This window comes from Ailuropoda melanoleuca, chromosome 11 (assembly GCF_002007445.2).
Source record: "Ailuropoda melanoleuca isolate Jingjing chromosome 11, ASM200744v2, whole genome shotgun sequence".
In the NCBI taxonomy this organism is placed as follows: Eukaryota; Metazoa; Chordata; class Mammalia; order Carnivora; family Ursidae; genus Ailuropoda; species Ailuropoda melanoleuca.
Window position 1 is genome coordinate 78,770,165 of NC_048228.1, and position 24,664 is coordinate 78,794,828.

At 37.9% G+C, this 24,664-nt stretch overlaps 1 protein-coding gene across 2 annotated transcripts in view; it reads left to right on the top strand.

Annotated features, from left to right (window-relative positions):
- The first annotated feature begins 412 nt into the window (after positions 1 to 412).
- RFC1 (replication factor C subunit 1) overlaps positions 413 to 24,664 on the top strand; it is an 86,843-nt gene continuing 62,591 nt past the window's right edge. For both annotated transcript variants that reach the window (XM_011232243.3, XM_034671935.1), the window contains exons 1-2: positions 413 to 721; positions 14,551 to 14,679. In XM_011232243.3, coding sequence (XP_011230545.3) covers positions 719 to 721; positions 14,551 to 14,679 — 132 coding nt within the window. In that variant the 5' untranslated portion in view covers positions 413 to 718. The remainder of the gene's footprint in view (positions 722 to 14,550; positions 14,680 to 24,664) is intronic.

Sequence of the window (24,664 nt, forward strand, 5' to 3'; positions counted from 1 at the left end):
TCAGCTTGTTTGGGCCTTATATGTTTCACTTATAAAATAGAGTGGGTGTTGATGACTAATGCCTAGATGATTTTACCAAAGCCTTTTTTGCTCTGGAATTACACAACATAAAATTGTCTGGTTTTCAAACTGTGGGTCTTCACTTAGCATGCAAAAATCCAATTCAGCGGGTCAAACATTTAAAAAAAAAATCAGGGTAAGTGCTCTTTGGTGAGACTCTTGTTAAACAATAGATATTTAAACGTAATAAGCGAAAAAAAAAATAAATGTAAGATTTGAAACATACATCTGGAATGTGTATTTTCCCCGCGGGTGGTGGTCAGCACACTTGAAAGCCCGTGCAGGGCAGTGCACCCTCCACACGTGTTACCCGTTGGAGCCTGGTTTCCCCGCCCTGGGAGATTAACGGAACCTTCACTTGAGCGCCCCCACCAAAAACTCCTGGCGCACACTGGCGCGCGGGCCACGCTCCCGTGGCTCCTCGCGATGGCAGCGGCCCCCGAGCCTGCGGGGCGTCACCTGGGCCGACGTCGCACCTCCCGCCTCCGGCCCGGGCCGAAGTGAAGCTGCGCGCCTTCTGACGTCATCACCGGGCGCCGCGGCCCCCACCTCCTTCCACTTCGCGGGAGAAGTTGTTGGCGCGAATGGATCGCGAGTCCCGGTAACGGATTCCCCAGCCGACAGGCCTGCTCGCCCGCGCCTTAGTCCGTGGGCTGCGATGGTGAGCCCCTAGGGGAGGCTGTGCGGCTCGGGGGCTTGGGAGAGTTTGCAGGCTGGGTGTGGACCGTGCACTTTTGGTATGGAGGGTGGGGGAGGACGGCGGTGCGGGGCTCCGAAGGGGAGCGAAGGCACAGAAGGGGCCACAAATCGGGCACTGGTCGCACAGCTTTCCTTCGACCACGGGGTTTCAGGTCTCGGCGGCAGGCTGCGCGCAGGGCTTTTGGTGCTGCGCAGCAGTTTGTTTTTTTTACTCTTGGGGGAAGGGAGGAAGGAAGGGAGTAAAGAAGGTGATTTGGGGGCTTAGCGATAAAGTTGTTTTCCTGTTTGGCGTTGCCCCAAACCTCTGTTTTCGTCCTGCCGAGAGCATTGATTTCAAGCTTCGGATCAGGGCGGAGAAGAATGTAACAAACTTTCCTTTCTTAGGAGTAAGTTGTCTTAGGCCTTCAACTTTCGTCATTAATAGCGTCATGAAAAGCTCATCACATAACCATTTTAAAGGAGTTCATAGAAGTTGAAGGGATAACACGGTTTACCAGGGGGGGAAAACACAACACAGGAGGTAAAAACAGATGTAATATATTTGACAGCTGTCATCGCTTATCACCTCATGTTAAAAATAATCTTTAAAAAAAACCACCTCTGTATAATTCTGCATAAAGCGTATAAATTGAGAGTGAAGTGATTATGCAGCTATCAAAACAGACCTTCATGCTTGGATGGCAATAGATACAGGTATGTGTTTGAAATATTTATTTAAAGGACAATTTATGATGTTCCATTAAGCCAGGATCTGCTTCATAACCAGACATAATTTTTTAAGCTATTTTTTTTTTAGCTTATTTGTCACAACGCCAGCATTCTGGAGGGAAAATTTCTTTGCCAAATTGGGAAACCTTGCAGCCCTTTGTGTTTTTTCTCAAAGAGGGATAAAATAATAGCCCCCTTGTATCAACTACCAGTATGCGAGCTGTTGGCTTTATATACCTTTTCTCATTTAAACCTCACAGCAGTCTAGTTTTACAGATTTTAAAGGAGGCTTTTAGAGTTTAAACAGTTTGTCATACAACTAATAAGTGGTTGAACTAGAATTCTGACCAATACATTATACTGCTTCCCTAAAATGATAATTACATTTTGGACTTAAGGCACTATGGTATTGTGGAAAGTTGATGAAGTTTGGAGTGTTGAAGGTAAGAGTGAGGCGATGATTTCGTCTTGCTCTGCCGCTTAGTAGTTTTGTGGTGATGGGTTTTATTTGGTTTAAGTAAATAGCTTAACTTTAACTTTTTTAAGACTGTTTTTCTTAACTGCAAAGCGGCAAAATATAGCTGCCCTAGGTGATTGTCTTGAGAATTAAACAAGATAATATGGTAAAACTTCTATTGTGAAACCTGGCATGTGGAGGTATTATACTACTATGTGACTACCAATGATCTGATTTTCTTAGGAAGCAGTCTTTGGAATGTTAGGGGCATCAGAGATGCCTCTGATGTCAGTTATGGTGAAAAATGTCTTGTATAGTCAACTTTTGATCATTCATATACTTTAAATTTTGGTTCTTTTTCTATCTTAGTACTCTTGTTCACAATGCAGTTGAAAAATAAAGCCCTTCTTGGAAAAGAAGTAGGAGTCAGATGGGTCAGTTTTGCTGTTTGTTAAAAGAAAAAAGTTCTATAACATAGATAAGAATTTTTGATTATATTGGTATTTAATTTGGTCCTTCTGTCTCTAGTACAAAATTTAGCGAATTCCAGACTAAAATTCTGTTCAGCATAGGTTTATTGAACATCTGTGCACAAGTTATATTGTAGTACAGTAGTTCTTTAGGGAGTCAGTTATCTTTGATAATGTGGTGAATGGTATGCAAATTTTTTGCCCACAGAAATGGGCATATACACAGCATTTAAGAGGATTTCCATATCTTTTGAAGCCCTTCCATAGTTGTTAACAACTTTTGCCTTGGGAGCTACATTTTTTCCCTCAAATATTTTCTAATTGAAGTTATTAATAGAGGAATAAAATAGTGTATCCACAAAATGGAATACTCTACAAGCATTACAAAGAGAAAACTTCATACCTTGATATAAAACAAATGTCAGGATAATTTAGTGAAAATGGAAGCTATAGGACAGTAAGTAAAGTATGTTTCACTTTATGTGGAGAAGGAGAGTAAAGAATATATACATATTTGCTTCCAGTCTGGAAGGATACACAAGGAACTAACTGATAACATTTGTTGCCTCCAAAGATGGGAAATAAATATCTGAGAGGCAGGATGGGGGGGAGACTTTTTACTCTTGAATTTTGAACCATGTGAACATAATGTCTATTAAAGGAATTGAAACAAAATTAAAAATAAAAAGCCATGTAAACAATTTGGATTGCTTTGAGAATTTAATTATTTGCTCAAAATGTGAATAAAACCTGAGCTGCCATTTTAAAGAAGTCAGCATATATAATTCAGTGGCTGGTATAATTATTGAAAATATGTATAAGGTTGAATTAAGCACACATGAGACCTAGAGGATAGCCTGTTTGAAGAGCTGTCAAGTCTAAATACATCTGAGCTGCTTCATGTCCCATTCTAGGGGATGCCTTTCATATTGTAGTTTACTGTATGAGTGCTCCACCTGGAGTAGTGCTGTCACCCTATTAAAATGTGGCTTTTGCCATATATACTAGTAGTTGGCCTATAAGGCCCCCACCTGCCTCTCTTATCTTTCTGTCTTTTGAATATATTATGCTGGTTCTGTCCCAGCTTTTGTTCTTGTTGATTCCTCTCCTTTTCCAGATCCTTCCTTGCATATCTACCTTTATTTCATCATTCAAGCTTCAATCATCACTTCCTCAGAGCTTTTGGTTTTTATCTAAGAAACCATTGCGTAATCCAAGGTCATGAAGACTTATGCCCAAGAATTTTACTTCTTACATTTAACTTTGAAATATTTTGAGTTCATTTTTGTATAGCATGTGTAGTAGGGGTTCAGGTTTATTCTTTTGCATATGATTATTCAGTTGTTCCTGCACCATTTGTAGACTGTTCGTTTCCCATTGAGTTATCTTGTCTCCCTTGTGAAAAATCAGTTGACTGTAAGTGTGAGGGTTTTTTTTTTTTTCTGGATTCTCCATTCTATTTCCCCCATATATCTGTCTTAATGCCAGTAACACTGTCTTTATTACTGTAGTTTTGTGGTAAGCCCCCCCCCCCCCTTCGTGGTAAGTTTTGAAATCAGGATGTATTAAGTCCTTCAACTTTGTTATTTCTCAGGATGTCTTGTGTTCTGGGTCCCTTGAATTTCCATATGAATTTTAGAATTGGCAAAGAAGCCAGCTGGGATTTTGATAATGATCATGTTGAATCTGTAGATCATTTTGGGAAGTATTACCATCTTAACAATAGAAGATCTTCTGATCCATGAACATGGGCTGTCTTTCCATTTGATTAGGTTTTCAGTTTCTTTAAAAAATGTTTATAGTTTTCAGAGTATGGGTTTTACACTTTTATTAAGTTTATTTCTAAGTATTTTTTTCTTTTTGATGATATAAATTAAATAATTTTCTTAATTTCAATTTTGAATTGTTCATTGCAAGAGTGAGAAAATACAATTGACTTTTGTATGTTGATCTTGTATCCTGCAACCTTGCTGAACTCATTCTAATAGTTTTTGTAGTGGAGTCCTTAAGATTTTTTTCTATATAAGATCATTTCATCGTAAATAGAGATAGTTTTACTTCGTCCTGTCCATTCTAGGTGCCTTTTATCTCTCTCTCTCTCTTTTTTTTCTTTTTTGACTAAGAGCTTTTGCTGGAACCTCCACAGGGTTGAGTAGAAGTGATGGGAGTGGTTGTGTCTTTTTCCTGATCTCTGGGGAAAGCATCCCAACAACCAACTTTGCTTTCAAAGCGTAAAGCCCTAATGTAGTTTTAAATTCTTTATTTCATAATTTGTTTCTGCTGTGCTGCTACCAGTTAAATCATTGTGTATATTAGTCAGATATACAATTTTGTATTTTAGTGTTTTTCAGGATAGAAGATTCTTACATTTGGACAGATTTTGTGAATTTGGTGATGATCAATTTCTGCTTGTGGATTTGATGGGTGGTTTAAAAATATAAATCAAATATTTATATTTCTTTGTTACTTTCAGAGTAGAGAAGTCAAGATACAATATTTTGGCAACTACTCTCCAGAGCACTGCAATACCTATTTTGCATAAAATTCTGTACCCTCTGAAGATAAGCGAACAGAGTGACATAATTTGCTTTCTTTTTGCATTTTTGATAGACAAATATAACTTGTATGTTGGTTGAGCTCATCAGCAGCGGAAATAAGTAATTAGAGGTTTTTGGTTATACTTCAAAGTAAATATATAGCAGCTTTTGTACTTTGACCTTTTAAAGCTAAAGATCATTACGAAAGCTTACTTCTCTGTGGGTTTAGCAGTGTTTATTGCCAAAAAAAATTTTTTTCCATCTCTAACTCTTCTGATAGATTTATAACCAACCAAGTTGGAAACTTCTTGGTGCGGGTAAAGGACTCTACAAATGCATGTTTTTTTTTTTGTTTGTTTGTTTGGTTTTTTTTGAGTACTTCACAAAGTTTGATACTTTGTCTTGAGTTATGTATATTAAAATTGCATTTGGGCTGCCTGCTAGATGATGCTTCTCTCTAATAGAGTTGTAGAATTGTTAGTTACACCTTAAGGTAGAAAATGCAAGAAGTCTTTTTTTTTTTTTGCTTACATTTAAGAGCCTCTTAAATTTCAAAACTTTACTAGAGAATGTCTTGTTGGCATTCTCAATTTTTTCATCAGTGAATTGAAGTTAAAAAACTTCATAGGGTTGTTATGAGGATTAAATGAGTTAGTATTTTTAAAGTGCTTAAATTATTGCCTGGCACAGAGCAAGTCCTGTTTAAGGGTTTAGTAAATAAGTAAATAAATGAAGCACTGAATCTGGGCACTGGCAACAGAAATAGAGGGAGGGGGATGGCAGTATTTGGGAGATAGGTTAGGTGGGATGAATAGGTGGAGAGTCAGATCAAGGAGGAAAAACAGTGTCCATTTTTCTCTTTTGGGCAAATGGTGGTGCTATGCATTGAGGTGAAGAATAAAAGGAGAAAAGCGAGTCCAGAGGAACATAAGCTTAGTTGTGGACTTTATGAATTGGAGCATCTTTGGGGCATTTGGACAGAGGTGTATCTGGCAGACTATTGGGTTTGTGGATATGGAGCTTAGAGGAGGAGTGGAGACACAAGATTTAGAAGGTATCAGTGTATATATAGGTGGTACTGAGGTTGAGATGAATGTGAGTTAGCTTGCACAGGATATGTGAATCAGAAGTTTTTAATTTTGGGTTCATGGGGAACCATTAATAGGTTTCAGGTGAAAACCCTGCATAAAAAAATATTTATTGAGAGAGAGAGTGATTGAGTGAGCAAGCAGGCGGAGGGGTAGAGGGAGAGAGAGAATCCTGAAGCACACTCCCCTCTCTGTGCGAAGCCTGTTGTGGGGCTTGATCCCAGGATCCTGAGATCACGTCCTGAGCCAAAATTAGGAGTTGGCCACTCAACCAGTGGAGCCACCCAGATGCCCCAACCCTGCATTTTGGATTACATGCAAAGTTGTTTGTGTGTGTGTGTGTGTGGGGGGTGTTTTCTGACACCAATCAATTCTTTAGTTCTGTTGACACCAACTGGGTATCCTACAATACAATTCAATTCTGACACTATTCAGAGTTAGCACAGACTGCACAAGGGGCTCAGTCCCGTTGACTGCTTCCACTTCAGAAGCCAGGTGCAAGTTGTGGGCCACCTATACTTCTGATTGACTGGCTCTAAATTGGCTATTCAGGACCTCCTCAGGTTTGATAATTTGCTAGGATGGCTCACAGAACTTGAGAAAACACTTTAATTAATATTTACCAGTTTATTGTAAGGACACAACTCAGGGACAGCCAAATGGAAAAGATCCATAGGGTGAGATATGGGAGGTTGGGGGATACAGCATGCATGCCATCTTCCCAGCAACTTGATATGTTCACCACCCAGAAGCTATTGAAACATCAAACCTTGCTTGTTCGTGAGTTTTTATAAACCAGTCTTCAACCTTCCTCTTCTCCCTGTAGACCAAGGGATGGGGTGGAGAGTTCCTATCCTTGTCCTTTCTAGTGACCAGTCCCCATCCCGAGTTGCCTCATTAGCATAAACTTAGATGTGATCCAAAGGCTGATTGTAAATAGCAGGATACTCCTGTCACTTAGGAAAGGGTTTTTGGAGCTCTGTGCCAGGAATATAAAGACCTTATATATTTTTGTATTATAATGTGTTTTTGCATATTTCTGTGGAAAATATTCATAGCTTTTGTCAGATCCACAAAAGCATAAAAAAAACCTCGTATGTTTAGTGTTTCCTTTTTGGATATTAATAAATCGTCAACCTGTTATTGACAGCTTCTTATATTAGCATACAAATTCTGCGAGGATAGGGGCCACAGGGATAGAGAACTGCTGTATAGTGCCCGGCATATGGTACATTTTCAATAAGAATTTGGTGAATGAAGAAGTACAAATAAATTTTGTATTTCCAATAAAAGAGAAGTCAACTAGAATAAAATTTACTGATATGGAAACATCTCTAGCCCTCTCTACTTTATAGCTAATCTGTTGAACATTTAATGACAATGAATAATGTAGCCTAGAGAAATACAGTATTATGTAATAGGCCTATTTTTTTTTTTTAAAATTGTGTATTTTTTAAATTGAAGTGTAGTTGACACCCAATGTTATATTTGTTTCAGGTGTACAACGTAGTGAATTGACAGCTCTGTACTTTATGCTGTGCTCACAAGTGTGGCAGCTATTGTTTGTCACAATAAAACACTATTACAGTACCATTGACTATATTCTCTATGCTGTACTTCTGTCCCTGTGACGTATTCATTCCATAACTGGAAGCACGTATCTCTCAGTTTCCGTCACCCATCCCCTGAACTCCCTCCCTTCTGGCAACCAGTTCTCTGTATTTATGGTCTTTGTATGCTTTTTGTTTGTTTTTTATATTCCACATATAAGTGAAATTATGGTATTTGTCTTTCTGTCTGACTTATTTCACTTAGCATAATACTCTCTAGGTCCATCCATGTTGTCACAAATGGCAAGCTCTCATTCTTTTTCATGGCTGGGTAATATTCCATATTTGTGTGTGTGTGTGTGTGTATACCACATCTTTGTGTATTCATCTGTCAGTGAACATTTAGGTTGGTAGTTCTATTTTTGATTTGAACTTAATTTCAATCTTCATTTAAGTAGGTTAAATTCAGTTTTTTAGATTAGAAGTCACTTGTAAGAAGTTGACTTCTGGATGAATAAAAACCATAATCAGACTACATTAACCTTGGTGAAAATGTCAAAATGTTGAAATAAACCATTAGATCAGACATAAAGAGTTTTAAATGTTTCAATTATCTCAATTTTGTAGGTTTGAAGGAGAACTTATTTTTTAAAATCTAAATTATTAATTTACATTTTCTCTTTAATTAAATGTTTTGTGATACAGTATTTTATTTAAAGAGTAGTCTGAGGCTCATATGGTACACATACTATGGCTTCAGAATTCTACAGCTCTTCCTCAACACAACTAAGAATGGAAATGGGTTTTTTCACTGTCTTGGTAGCAACCTCTCAGGTAGACTGAGTTGATTCCAGAGCAAGTAGGAGAGGTAGATATTTCCCCTAATCATATATTCTCCATTTCTATTCCCTTGCTGTGCTTTATTTTATCTACTCTTTTCTGTGTTACACTTTTTTCCCCCCCTAAAGTCGGAAAGACCCAGAGCAGAAGATAAAATGAAAGTTCCACAATAACAGAGACTTTTGTCTGTTTTGTTTATTCCAAGCACCAAGAATAGTTCTTGGCTCATAGAAGGCTCTCAGTGAATATTTGTTGAAAGAATGATTGAATGAATGAAGAAAGGAAGGAAGGAAGTTGATGCAGATTCTTAAAATTCTTCCTGGTTAGAACCTGTTATTATTTAAAAATTTTTCAGACCACCCTTTCACTCACTGGTATCTTAGAAAATTTTTTGAGTCCTGTGCTAGTTTTGGCTGTATCATTAACATCAATTATATAGAGAGATATATGTGATTTCTAAAAGGTAACTCGTTTGGCTAAAAGCAAATTGGAAGAGGAAATAATGAACTAAAAGTGAAAGCACTTTTTTTTTTCCTGTAGCCGCAATATTATAGTATGACAAGAGAGTACCACCATATTATAAGGGTCAATTATAGAAGTCAACTTTATTTTTATTTTTTTTAAAGATTTTATTTTTTAAGTAATCTCTACACCTGGCATGGGGCTTGAACTCACAACCCCCAGATCAAGAGTCGCATGCTTCACCGAGTGAGCCAGCCGGGTGCCCCGGAAGGTCAACTTTAATAATTTACTTCAGAAATAATATACAATAAGAGTTAATTTAATATCTACTTAAAATTTCTTAAAGCCAAAGCAATAGGTAAAGTCATAGCAACAAATTAATTTCAATTAAAGATTATTTTATTTATTTATTTATTTANTAAATACATATACTTTTTTTTTTAAGATTTTATTTATTTATTTGACAGAGATAGAGACAGCCAGCGAGAGAGGGAACACNATTTTTTTAAAATACATTTTTTTTTTTAAGATTTTATTTATTTATTTGACAGAGATATAGACAGCCAGCAAGAGAGGGAACACAAGCAGGGGGAGTGGGAGAGGAAGAAGCAGGCTCACAGCAGAGGAGCCTGATGTGGGGCTCGGATCCCATAACGCCAGGATCACGCCCTGAGCTGAAGGCAGACGCTTAACTGCTGTGCCACCCAGGTGCCCCTCAATTAAAGATTATTTTAATACTTAATCTTTAAAAATAAATCTACCATGAGTTTCATTTTACATAATCAAGAACCTCTCTTTTGGAGCCCAGGTGTGAAGGTCAGTGACCTTAGAAATGATTACTCATGTGTTCAACTGATTTTTTTTTTTTTAAGGTTTTATTTTTAGGTAATCTCCATACCCAACATGGGGCTCAAACTCAAACCTCAAGATCAAGATCTACATGCTTCACTGGCTGAGCCTGCCAGGTGCCCCATGCGTTCAACCAGTATCATAAGCATTTACTTATCTCTGGTGCTGGCCCTATCATGAGATGAACAAGCCTGCTGTATGGAACTTAGAGCAGTGCCTTCAAGCTCAGGTTTATAGGACTATCGAAAGCGCCTCTTGCTGGGGCACTTGGCTGGCTCAGTTGGTGGAGTTTGTGACTCTTGGTCTCGGGGTCACGAGCTGGAGCCCCATGTTGGAGGTAGAGGTTAGGTTACTTAAAAAATAAAGCTATCTCCTACTAATTGTTTTAGGACTCAGTTCAGGTGTTGCTTCTTTCAGGCAGCTGCCCCAAAGGCTCTCTGTTGTTAGGCTCCTGGTGCTCTTTTAGTTTAGCGATAAGCTCTGTCTTAGCACTCTTCTGTATCGAATTCTTCAGGTACGAATTTGCCTCTCAGGTAGCTTTGTGAGGCCGTTTTCCTGTTTGTGTTCTGAGTCCCTGGCACAAGGCCTGCCTGTAAACATACAAATATATTAGGAATGAGAAGGGAAAGGCTATACTGCTAATTGTGGTGTATGGCTACTTTTGCATAGATCCTTAGAGTTATAGGGAAACTACGAAGGGACAGTCATGGTCAAGTGAAAAACTGTGAAAGAGATGTGGAGTCAGAGGACTAGGTTCCATTTTGGAGGTTTTTAGTGTACTATCAATTCTCACAGGACTTTTATGAGGCAAGTGGTATGAGGTATCTAAGAGGCAGAGAAGTAATACATCCCAAATGACCAGTAGTAAATGGCAAAACTGACAAAAAGCCTGTGTTTGACTTAATTCTACTTACTCATTTGTAAAATGGAGATATTCTGTTTGCCCTGCATACCTTCTAGAGTCATCAAAAGAGATAGATCTATGTCTAGTAGCTGTAAGTAAAAGCATGAAAAACTTGTTATTAACTATCTGTGCTAAAATTTATTTTAACTTTGATGTGATTTTTGCCTAAATTTTTGCCTTATTTGAACTTATCTTTTTGTTCAACTAATAACTATTGAAGAAAATAAGAATTACTCCTTTTTTTTTTTTGGTTTCCTCAAATAAAAATAATGTTATTTTCTTTTATCATTTCTTTTAGAGATGGCATTCCTGGGACAATGGGTGTGCTCATTTAAAATTTTGAGGAGTATTGCTGACTGTCCTTCAGAGTGGTTTTTGTCTTCCAGTATGCCAGTTTTCACTTTTATGGCAGTGTAGTATGTGAGCATGTTTCCCCATATCTTTGACAAATCTGGGCATTATTAATGTTTTAACATTTAGAGAAAAATAATCCAGTTTCAGTTTATGTTTATTTATTTTAAAAGATTTTATTTATTTATTTGAGAGAGAGCAAAAGTGAGAGAGATCACAGAGGGAGAGAGAGAAGCACACTCGTCACTGAACAGGGAGCCCGATGCGGGTCTTGATCCCAGGACCCCGGATCATGATCTGAGCCAAAGGCAGCCACTTAATCAACTGAGCCACCCAAGTGCCCCAGCTTATCTGTATATTATTTGTGAAGTTGAACATCTCTTATTGTTTGTTGGTTATTTGCATTTTTAAAATAATTTGCTTGGGCGCCTGGGTGGCTCAGTTGGTTAAGTGTCTGCTTTCGGCTCAGGTCATGAACTCAGGGTTCTGGGTTCAAGTTGCGCATCTGCACCGGGCTCCCTGCTCATCGGGGAGCTGCTTCTCCCTCTCCCTCTCTGTCTGCTGCTCCTCCTGCTTGTGCTATCTCTCTCAAATAAATAAATAAAATCTTAAAAAAAATAAAATAATTTGCTGTGGTAGCTTTTCATTTTTCTACTCAGCTATCTTTTATTGATTTGTAGGAACCTTTTTATATATAACATGTTGTAGATATTTTCAAGTTAGTTTGTATTTTAACTTTTGATTATGGCATCTTTTTTTTATGTGGTCAAATCTTTATGGGTGGTTTCTAGCCTTGGTTCTCTGCTTAGGCTTTCCCTTTGCCAAGATTATAAAAGTAAGTTTGAAAATCTGTTCCTTTTTCCACTTGTATACTCTGCAAGAATCCTTCTCTGCAGGGAAAAGTGGTCTTAGATCCATCGTTTGGGAGTATGATTAGCTGCTAGACCTGCTTGTCATTTCATGAAATCTTTGAAAACTGGGAATACTAGACAGGAAATGTTAAGGAGTAAGGTGAAGTCACTCTCTAAATTGAGGCCAAATTAGTGACCTATATAAAAAGATATTTATATACATGATGGCTGCTCACGTTGGAGGTAATTGTAAAAAGGTAGAATAGATTGGCTTTCATGCTGATGAAAATTCTTTTCCAAAAGTTTTAATTTTCAATTTATATTGAATTAGATCATGCTGTAATTTCTTTAACTGTTGTGCTGCCATCAGAGTATAAGGGTGCGGGGAGTGAGAGAATAGGGTAGAATAAAGGAAAGGAGGGGTGCCTGGGTGGTGCAGTTGGTTAAGCGATTAAGCGTCTGATTCTCGGTTTGGATCAGGTGGTGATCTCAGGGTTGTGAAGGTTGAGCACTGCATGGGGCTCTGCACGCAGCGTGCTGCAGTCTGCTGCAGTCTGCGTTCCACCCCCCACCTCCGTGTCTCTCTCAAATAGATAAATCTTTAAAAAAAATAAAGGAAGAGAAAGGGGATGTGAATAGAAGGGATTACTTGGGAAGGAAAGTTAACAATGCTGAGGGGTGGCAGTATGGAACAGACAGAAATCAGAGAGCCTCAATATAACCAACAGTTCCATTTCCTGAATTATGTTTTGTTTTCTTTCTCTTTGTGGTTTTAAGCATTTGTTGTCCTAATACAGATTGAAAACCAGCACTGACTTTAACCTGATTATTAATACTGAGTTTTGGTATTTCCATGGTGCACATGCTGTGCCATGCTGTGCAGTGTGCACGTGCAGTCATCACTGTTGAATGAAGAATCATTTGGTAATTTTAAAAGTGAAACTCTGATGTGAAACTTTCATTTCCTCCAGAAGCAATAAAGTAAGTGGTTGTCAACCTCAAACCCAATTTTTTGCAAATTATATGGAAGACTGTGGCTTTCGTTATTGTCCATCTTTCTTTAGCACCTGACACAAATGTCTTAATTTCATAGCTGAGGTATCCATTTTGTAAACAGTATTTTTTAGACTTAGATTTTATCAGGATGGGTTTGTGACTTTTGTATATTAAGAAATATACAAAAGAGAACATAAAACCAGGAAAGTCTATAATCTTATTAAAAAAACTTTAGGTGTCTGTGTACCTCATCTACTTTGTTTATTTGCTTAGACACAAGGCTGTTTGTGTGCATGTGCATAACATGCTTATTTGGGATTTTTGACATTTTAAGAGTATGACATTTACTGCCAGGATCTAGGAAATAATTGTTGACTTTCTTATACTTCACAAGGTACTTTTAACAGGCATTTTCCTCACTATAATAGGTAGGTTGGAACAGGTAAAAAGGATTGAAAACTCAGAAATATAACCATTAAGGATAGGAAGAGCAGAACACCTGGCTCTTGAATGCCATTCTTAGGAATTCAGATCCTTATTCAGATTTCATTATTCTGTATTCCTTATATCCTTGCCTGGGAGCAGAGGTAATTGCAAATAGAGATGTGTCAGTGATATGAAGGGATAATAGTTTATAAATGAGGGGGAGGGAGGCTTTTTACTGAGCCAAATTTAATTCTCATAAAGTATAAGTAGTATGAGTTCCACTTTACTGATGGGAAAACAGATTAAGGTAACCTGCCCAAGGTCACACGTAAAAATCACTACGACAGAGATTCCAAACGAGGCTTTCCGATTCTAAGGTCTATTCCCATTCTCTACAACATACTTTCTTCAGAGCTAAAATCTAAACTAGTAGGGAAGGATATGTATGCAAAAGATAAAAGTGAGTGATTTAAATTGTAAATTACATTGTAAATTTTTTTTTTTTTAAAGATTTTATTTATTTATTTGACAGAGATAGAGACAGCCAGCGAGAGAAGGAACACAAACAGGGGGAGTGGGAGAGGAAGAAGCAGGCTCACAGCAGAGGAGCCTGATGTGGGGCTCGATCCCATAACGCCGGGATCACGCCCTGAGCTGAAGGCAGACGCTTAACCGCTGTGCCACCCAGGCGCCCCACATTGTAAATGTTTCATTATGATTACATTTTAATTCAGTGTAACAAGGGAATAGAGCAATTAAAGAGAATATTGTAATCAAAATATTTTTTCAGAATTTGGAAAAATCATATAAAGAAAAATAATTTCTGAGGTTTTTAGTTATTAAGGTCTTAAATGATCAGGGTTGTGAGAGTTATCCTTCTCTCAGACTGGAGTATAGATCCCCTGGGCAAGGATTATACTCTTCAACATTTGTCTTCTCCATAGCTCTGCCTGGGGTGGTGGGATGAGTATATGCACTTATGAACGAGCAGTACTCGTTTCTTGCCTCTTTAGTAATTGTGCTGTTGTTAAGAAAAATTTCACTTGCTTATTTTTGTCCTGTTTTTGGCCAAATTCTGAGAATTAATATTATTTTTCATTAGGCAAATTATTTTTAACTCAGGTAATTTTATCAGTTAACTTTTGCATGTGAAATGAATGCTGTTGCACACATGGAACTATATCATTATGAAGAAATTATTGAAGGTAAACCAGTGTGTGTGTAGAGCTGTCCCTTTTTGTGGTTGAAATTCATATTTTGTGCAGTTAATGTTTGCTTACCCATGTCCTTTTTTGCTTTTAGGATATTCGGAAATTCTTTGGGGTTATACCAAGTGGAAAGAAACCCGTAACTGAAACAATAAAGAAGAATGAGAAAACAAAGTCCGCTGAAGAAACTTTAAAAGCAAAAAAAGGAATAAAGGAAATCAAGGTCAGTTTTTCAGATACAATATTGAATTATATAAAAAGTTAAATAAATTCAGTTCCTAGACTTGATACGTTGGGAGGCTGAGGTAAATATGGATTTCAACTCATTTTGCAGAGGAAGAAGATAAGTGTATTTCTAATTAATGTAGCTGACTGCATTTGTTGCTCATTTTTCTGAAGTAGAGGTGGAACCCTTTTTAGTTAAAACTTTGCATTTTATGACCAGAGTTTGTTCTTAGAGACGTGAGACCCAAGTGAAAGGTGTTGGACTTCTGGCGACGAAAGGTTTTGGAGGAAGGCTTTATTCTTTTCTCTGTCTTCCTTGGGCCTCAGAGAAGTTAAGATGCAGTGTCACTGTAGAAAGCATGCAATGGCTGCAGTAGTGTTTCTGAGTTAACATTATTCCACTTCCTGTAAAATGTAAAAATTTGGCAACTCTACAGGTCTGTTATCACTACTTCATCTTTTATGTTTTAGTTGTCGTGTATTATATCTACGTATGTTAATACTCCACATTCAGTGTAATAATTTCTGCTCTGAACAGACACAGATTTTAAATAAATTTAAAGGAAAAAATTGATCTTTTATGTTTACCCACATATTTGCCATTTCTGGTGCTTTTCTTATTGAAGATAAGAATTTCTGAATTTCTATGTTATATCATTGTTTTTAAACCTCAAGAGTTTTCTTTATCATTTCTTGTAGTATAGGTCTTTTGGTAACAAATTCTGCAAGTTTTTGTTTATCTAAGAATATATTTTGTCTTCATTCTTGAAGGATATTTTTGCTGGTTATAGAATTTTGGATTGGCAGTTTTTTGGTTCAACACTTTAAAGATGTTCCATTGTCTTTTGGTCTCTTTTTTTCTGGAGAGATACTTGGAGTCATTTGTATTTTCTTTAGTACATTATGTATTGTTTTTCTTGTGCTGCCTTTAGCATTTTTACCTTTGGTTTTTAGCTTTGACTGTGGTATGCCTGGGTGTGTGTTCTTGTGTGTATGCTGTTTATGGTTTCTGAGCTTCTTGAATCTGTAAATTTATAAATCTCACCAAATTTGGGAACTCTTTGCCATTATTTCTTCAAATATATATCTGCCTCATTCTCTTTCTCTTCTTCTGGGATTCCAACTATACACATATTAGAATTTTGATATTGTCTCAAAGCTCATCAAGGCTTGTTCATTTTTATCCTTTTTTGGTCTTCAGATTGTATAATTTCTCTGTTACTGTCTTCAGGTTCACTGACTATTTCTTCCTCTCTAATTTGCTGTTAAGCCTATTTAGTGAATATTTTATGGTGAATGTTGTATTTTTCAATTCTAGAATTTCCATTTGTTTCCTTTTCATACTTTTTATTTCTCTTTTTTATGTTCTTGAATGTAGTTATAATAGCTGCTTCAAACTTTGTCTTCTAATACTAACATATTAGGATTAGTCTCTGTTAAATGCTTTTTCTCTTGAGTCTGTGGCTCAAGTATTAGTTTGGGCTACTGTAACAAAGTACCATAGACTGGATGATTTAAACAACAGAAATTTATTTTCTTATAGTTCTAGAGACTAAAAGTCTATGATTCAGGTTCCAGCCAATTCAGTTCTTGGCAAGAGCTCTTTTTCTGGATCGTAGATGGCTACCTTCTTGCCAGGTCCTCATGTAACCTTTTCTTGTTGTGAGCACATGGGGAGAGAGAGAGCTAGTGAGTATGTGTATATACATGTGTGTGAGTGAGCTCTCGGTATCTCTTCTAAGGATATTAAGCTTATCAGATCAGAGTCCCATCCTTACGACCTCATTTAATCTTAATTACTTTCTAGAGACTCCATCTCCGTAGCCACCATGAGGGTATAAGGGTTCAGCATATGAATTTGGAGGGATACAAGCATTCAGTCCAAACATTTTGCCAATGGCCCCCTGAATTCATATCCTTCTCACATGCAAAATACATTCATTCCATCTTAACAGTCCCCCAAAGTCTGAATTCATTGCAATATCAACTCCAAAGTCCAAAATCTTATCTAAATATCATTTAAATCAGATACAGGCGAGACTCAAGGTATGATTCATCCTGAGGCAAAATTTCATCTGTGAGCCTGTAAAACCAGACAAGTATGTGTTTCTAAAATACAGTGGTGGGACAGGCATAGAATATAGACATATTCATCTCAAAAGGGGGAAATCACAAGGAAGAAAGGGGAGATGGGTCCCAAAAAAGTCCAAAACCTAGCAGGGCAAATTCTATTAGATCTTAAAGCTCGAGAAAATCTTCCTTAGCTCTCATGCCCTGCCTTCTGGATCCTCTAGAGCAGTGGTCCTACCCCCACAGCTCTGCAGGGTGGTCGTACTCCCAAGGCTTCTGGGTGGAGGCTGATCGTTGAAACAAGGAATAAGACAGCCCTGATGATCTCTGAATCACTGTCATCTCCTTTTCTTGGAGAATAGTGCAGGTTTGTAGTGAGTTAGCCTATTGTCCTGTCCTGTAGAATGAAGAAGTCTGTCTGTCCTTCATTTTGTTTTTCATTTCAGACTAGCTGTGTTTTTGCTTGTGTAATTCCATCATCTCTTTATTGAGTGATAGTCCAGCCACACTTTTGGTGTTCTCTTTATAACGTGCATTCTCATTTTGTGCAATATAGACAGGTTGAGTATTTTCCAAATCTTTTAAGTCTTGGTTCGTATTTGCTTAACAATTCAGTTCATTTCCCTCCTCTTGGATTTTACTATAGAGGACCCAGGCTGCACCTTCCAACATTTTACTTCGAAGTCTCCTCAGCTAAATACTCAATTTCATTGTTCACAAGTTCTATCTTTCACAAAGCACTAAAACACAATTTAGCCAAGTTCTTTGCCAGTTTATAACAAGGATTGCCTTTTCCTCCAATTTCCAACAATCTGTTCCTCATTTCTGTCTGAATCCTTACCAGAATGGTCTTTCATGTTCATATTTTACCAGCATTCTATTTATGATATATATATTCTCTAAGATGATAGAAGCTTGCACTATAGCTCTTCTCTTTTGTCCCTGAGACCTTGCTGGAGTGCATTTAACATCCGTATTACAACCAACAGTCCCTTCAGAGGAGCCTACATTTACATTTTACAAAATTTTTCTCTTCATGTATTTATTTATTGAAGTACAGTTGATACATAGTGTTATATTAGTTTCAGGTGTACAACAACATAATTCAACAGCTCTGTGTTACGCTATGCTCACAAGTGTAGCTGTCATCCATAGCTATACAACACTATTACAATATCACTGACTGTATTCCTTATGCTATAACTTTCATCCCCATGCCTGATTCATTTCATAACTGGAAGCCTGTACCTCTCACTCTCCACATTCCTATTTGCCCATGCTCCCAACCCCCTTCCCTCTGGCAACCACCAGTTAGTTTTCTATATTTATGGGTCGGTTTCTGTTTTGTTCATTCATTTTGTTTTTTTAGATTCCACTTACAAGTGAAATTATATGGTATTTGTCTTTTGCTGTTTGTCTTACTTCATTCAGTATAATAATACTCTCTAGTTGTCAGAAATGGCAAGATCTCTTTCTTTTTTATGGCTGACTAATGTGTGTGTGACATCTTTATTGATGGACATTTAGGTTGCTTTCATATCTTGGCTATTGTAAATGCAGTAAACGTAGGGGTGTATGTATCTTTTTGAATTAGTGTTTTTGTTTTCTTTGGATAAATAGTAGTGGAATTACCAGATTGTATGCATTTCTATTTTTAATGTTTTGAGGAGCCTTCATACTATTTTCCACAGTGGCTGCACCAGCTTACACTCCCACCAGCAGTGCATGAGTGTTTTTTTTTTTTTTTCTTCCACATACTCACCAACACTTATTTCTTGTCTTTTTTATTCTAGCCATTCTGACAGGTATAATGTGATATTTCATTGTGGTTTTGATTTGCCCTAATGATCAGTGATATTGAACATCTTTTGATGTGTCTGTTGGTCATCTGAAGGTCTTTTCTGGTTCTCTGCCCATTTTCTTTTTTTTTTTTTTTTTTTTTAAAGATTTTATTTATTTATTTGACAGAGATAGAGACAGCCAGCGAGAGAGGGAACACAAGCAGGGGGAGTGGGAGAGGAAGAAGCAGGCTCATAGCGGAGGAGCCTGATGTGGGGCTCGATCCCATAACGCTGGGATCACGCCCTGAGCTGAAGGCAGACGCTTAACCGCTGTGCCACCCAGGCGCCCCTCTCTGCCCATTTTCTTAATCAGATTATTGGGGTTTTTTTGGTGTTGAGTGGTAGAAGTTCTTTATATACTTTGGATATTAATGCCTTATTGGATATATTGTTTGCAAATATCTTCTCCCATTCAGTAGGTTGCCTCTTCATTTTGTTGATGGTTTCCTTTGCTGTGTAAAAGCTTTTTATTTTGGTGTAGTCTCAATAGTTTTATTTTTGCTTTTGTTTCCCTTGCTGAAGGAGGCATCTAGAAAAAGATTGCTGAAAGGCTGATATCAAAGAGATTACTGCCTGTGTTTTCTTTTAGTAGTTTTATGGTTTCAGGTCTAACATTTAGGTTTTTAATCCATTTTGAGTTTATTTTGTTTATGGTGTAAGAAAGTGGTCCAGTTTCATTCTTTTGCATGTAGCTGCCCATTTTTCCAGCACCATTTGTTGAAGAGACTTGTCTTTTTCCCATTGTATATTTTTGCCTCCTTTGTTGTAGATTAATTCAATATATAGGTGTGGGTTTATTTCTAGGCTCTCTATTCTGTTCCATTGATCTAGGCGCCTATTTTTATGCCAGTACCATACTATTTTGATTACTGCAGCTTTGTAGTATATGTTGAAATGTGGGATTGTGATAACCTCCAGTTTTGTTCTTCTTTTCCAAGATTGCTTTGGCTATTTGGGGTCTTTTATGGTTCCATACAAATTTTAGTATTTTTTGTTCTGGTTCTTTGAAAATTGATTTTGGCATTTTGATAGGGATTGCTTTGAATCTGTAGGTTGCTTTGGGTAGTATGGATGTTTTAATAATATTCTTCCAATCATGAGCCTGGATGTCTTCATTTGTGATATCTTCAGTTTTGTTCATCTATTTTATAGTTTTCAGAGTACAGACCTTTCATCTTCTTGAATAAATTTGTTTCTAAGTATTTTATTCTTTTTGGTTCTATTGTAAATGGAATTATTTTCTTAATTTCTATTTCTGATACTTCATTATTAGTATATAGAGATGCAACAGATTTCTATATATTTTTCTGTCCTGTGACTTTACTAAATTAATTTATTCTTATGTTTTTTTGGTGGAATTTTTAGGGATTTCTATGAATAGTTTGTCATTTGCAAGTAGTGACAATTTTTTTCTTTACCAATTTGGATGCCTTTTGTTTCTTTTCCTTGTCTAGTTGCTATGGCTAGGACTTCCAGTACTAGTACATATATTTTTTAATTTCTTCTTTGGTTTCATCATTGACCAATCAGTTGTTTAGTAGCATGTTGTTTAAACTCCACATGTTTCTGGTTTTTTCCCCACTTTTTTTTCTTGTAATTGATTTCTAGTTTCATACCATTATGGTTGGAAAAGATGCTTGATAATGAGTTTAGTTTTCTTAAATTTATTGAGACTTATTTTCTGGCTTAACATGTTACCTATCTTGGAGAACGTTCCACGTGCACTTGGAAAGAATATGTATTCTGTTGTTTTTGGATGGAATGTTCTGTATATATCTATTAAGTCCATCTAATCTGTTTCCTTATTGATTTTCTGCCTGGATGATCTATCCATTGATGTAAAGGGGGTGTTAAAGTTCCCTACTATTGTTGTAAAACTGTCAGTTTCTTCCTTTACATCTCTTAATATTAGTGTTATGCATTTCTGTGCTTCAGTGTTGGATGCATAGATATTTACAATTGTTATATCCTCTTGTGGGATTGATCCTTTTATCTTTATGTAATGCCATTTTTCGTTTCTTGTTACAGTTTTTGTTTTAAAGTCTGTTTTGTCTGATCGAGTATTGTTGTTTTTTTAGCAATACTTGCGTATGATACTTGAATACTGAATTTTTATTTTATTTTTTATTTTTATTTATTTATTTTTTTAGTTTCCATCTCTTCACTTTCAGTTTTTATGTGTCTTTAGGTCTGACTTGAGTCTCTTGTAGGTAGCATATAGATGGGTCTTGTTTTTGTTATCCACTCTACCAGCCCCTGTCTTTTTTTTTTTTTTTCTTTTTTTTAACCCAGTGTCTTTTGATTGGAGCATTTAGGCCATTTACATTTAGAGTAACTATTGATAGATATATACTTATTGCTGTTTTGTTAATTGATTTCTAATTGTTTTTGTAGTTCTTCTCTGTTTCTTTGTTCTCTTGCTCTCCTTGTGATTGATAACTTTCTTCAGTGTTGTGCTTGTCTTTATTTTTCGTGTATCTGTTATAGGTTTTTGGCTTGTGGTTATCATCAGGTTCCTATATAACATGTGGTAGTCTGTATTACATTGGTGATCACTTAAGATCGAACACATTCTAAAACAACTTAATTTTCCTCCCCTCTGTCCACCTTTTATATATATGTTGTTAGGTTTTACATCTTTTTATTATGGGAGTCCTCTTAATTAACTTTAAAATATGGTTGATTTTACTACTTCTGTCGTTTAACCTTTATACTAACTTTGTAAGTGATTGCTCTACTACCTTTACTGTGTTTGCTTAGTGAATTTTTTTTTTTCATAATTTTCTTCTAATTAGAGCCTTTTTTATCCACGTAAAGAAGCCCTTTAACATTTCTTGTGAGGCCGGTTTAGTGGTGATGAAATCCTTTAATTTTTGTTTATTTGGGAAGCTCTTTATCTCTCTTCTGAGACCCCTATAATGCAACTATTTGTTTGCTTGATGTTTTCCAAGAGATCCTTAACCTGTTCTCATTTTTTAAAAAAATTCTTTTTCCTTTTTGCTGTATAGCTTGGGTGCTTACCCTTAGTCTCTCTTCCAGATTGCTGATCTGTTCTGCATTCTCTAATCTGTTGATTACCTCTAGTGCATTTTTCATTTCATTTATTGTATTCTTCAGTGCCTGTCCTTTTTTAATATTTTCTCTTTGTTGAAGTTCTCACTGAATTCATCCACTCTTCTCTCCAGTTGGTGAGCATCTCTATGATCATTAAGATTTTTTTTTTGAAGTTTGAAATGTTTAGCAGATAGCTTGGTTATCTCTATTGTATTTAGTTCTTTTTCTGAGGCTTTGTCTTCTTTCATTTGAAGCACGTTCCTCTGTCTTCTCGTTTTGCTTGACTTTCCGTGTTTGTTTCTGTGAATTAGGTGGAACAGATATTTCTCGTAAACTTGAAGGAATAATCTTGTGTATGGTCATTCCCTGTGTAGCTGCATGTGCCTGGTGACTTTGGCTGGCTGGCTGAAGTTGTAGCTGGTGGTCCTGGGGTACTCTGTGCTGGGGTGCCCTGGTGGGATGGCCTGAGCTGGAGTGGGTGTGGGCTGGGGTGGTCCTAGGGCTCTCTGCATAGAGGGTGCCCTGGCAGGACTGTTGAAGCTGAAGTAGGTGCAAGCTGGGTGGTCCCAGGGGTCTCTGCGCACAGAGTGCCCTAGTAGGACAGTTGAAGCTGAAATGGGCATGGGCCAGGATGGTCTCAGGGTTCTCTGTGCTGAGAACAGCTGAAGCTGAAGTATATGCAAGTTGCGGTATGCTGGGGTACTCTGTGTAGGGGTGCCCTGGTGAGTTGTCTGGGTCTGAAGCAGGAATGGGCAGGGTGGTCCCCAAGCATTGCACATAGTGGGTACCCTAGTGAGTCATCTGGAGCCAAAACGGGTGTGTTCTTGGGGAGTTCAGCATCGGGGTTGCCCTGCCAAGTTGTCTGGAGCAAAAGTGGTGTTTTGGGGTGCCTTGTGCCTGTGTCACCTTGGCAAGACAGCTAGCACCGTACGGGGGAGCTGACCAGGGATGTCGTGTGTGTTGTGCTGGGGTCACATGGGTGGGGGGTCTAGGGCTGGTGTGAGATGGGTCCTGGGGTTTATTGAGGTGATATGCTAGCAAGTCACCAGGACCCTGCTTCTATCCATGCTGTCAAGGTGGAGCCTTGACCGCTCCAACCTGGAGAGAGTTCCAGCAGCTCCCCCAGCCATTTCGTGGAGTTCTAGAGCTGAATTCTTTGTAATCTAGTTACTCTTTTAAACCATGGCCTTTTTTCTCTGCCCCAGGGATGATAATCTGCTTATGGTCCCTCAGTACTATCTGTCCCTAATGCAGTTCACAGTGTGATGGGTGGGGGTTTGTTTCGTTACTCTGTCTCTGTTTCTCTTGCCTTTCTCTATGTGGTCTCTCTATCTTTTGTTGTGCAGAAGCTTTTCAGTCAACCCTCAGTTCTTCAGGAGGAATTGCTCTATAAATAGGTATAGATTTGGTGTGTCCTGTGGAGGTGAGTTCATTGCCATCTTGGACCAGAAGTCCTAGGCTTTTTTTAAGCAGGCACATCAAAAACTTTCTAGCCTTCATCATAACCCAGTTCCAAAGCCACTTCCATATTTTAGGTATTTTTTACTGCACAACTCCATATCATGGTAACAAAATCTGTATTAGGATTCTCCAGAGAAATAGAATCTAGAAGGAGATTTATTTTAAAGAATTGATGCATGTGATTACATGAGCTGACAAGTACCTAGACCTACAGTTGGGCAAGGTGGAGACTCACGATAGCCGATGGTATAGTTTAGGTGTGAGTCTGAAGTCTTATGAACTAGGAGAGCCAGTAGTTTAATTGTAGGCTCAGGCCTGCTAGACAAGGGTAGTAGGGTTGAGATTCAGGAATAGTTGATGTCCCAGGTTGAAGGCAGTCAGGAAGGAGGAATTCTCTTATTTGGGAGAGGGTTAGCCTTTTGTTCTCTTCAGACCTTCAACTAATTGGATCAGGTTCACTCACATTAGGGAGAGGAATCTCCTTTAGTCAGTCTATTGATTTATATGTTATATTCATCCAAAAACACCTTTATAGAAACACTAGGATAATGTTTGTTGTAATATCTAGGTACTTTGTGGCCCAGGCAAGTTTACAGGTAAAAGGAAGCATCACAGGTCACATTTCCTACTTTTTTGTGTGTGTATGTCTGGTTATTTTGGATTTATGTTGAATAGTGTGAATTATATAGTGTAGGCAATCTGGATTCTATTATATTCATCCAAAGAGTATTAATTCTTTTGGTTTAGAAGGCAGTTAATTTGACTGAACTCAAACCCTAAGCTCTTGTCTCTGCTGTGGTGGGCAGCAGATGAAATCTTTGTTCAATTCTTTTATCCTTAGCTGGGCACTGGGAGTTGTTCTATTCATATGTAGTTCAGAAGACAGCTACAGAGGGAGGAGTCCAAGATGGCGGAGGAGCAGGAGGCTTAAATTTCGTCTGGTCCCAGGAATGCCACTAGATAGCTATCAGACCATTCTGAACACCTACAAACTCAACTGGAGAATGAAGAAAAGAATAGCAGCAACTCTAAGAAGAATAGCCACCACTTTCTGCAAGGAACCCAGTTTAAAACAGGAGTTGAGCTCCAGCTCGGCGTTCCAAGATGGNTGGCGGAGGAGCAGGAGACCTAAAGTTTGTCTGGTCCCAGGAATTCAGCGAGAGAGCTACCAAACCATTCCGAATACCTATGAATGCAACTGGAGAATGAAGAAAAGAGTAGCAGAAACTCTGAACAGAGAGGCAACCACTTTCTGCAAGGAGGAGAAAAGCTGGAGGAGGAGTAGGCAACCCTTTCTCAGCTGGTCCGAGTCGAGCTGGATATCTACCAGACCATTCTGAACACCCACAGAATCAGCCTGAGACGCAGGAAGATACATCTGGATCTCTACAAATGAACATCTCCAGTGCTGAGTATTGAGGTACGAAGCGGGGAGCTGTGAATCCGAGCACAGATATAGGAAGATAAAGGGAAGGGGGAGGGAGCCTCTGCGCTCAGGCGCCGGGAAGCAATAGCCCCTTGTGCTGGGGAGCGGGCTGGACTCTCAGACCAGCACCC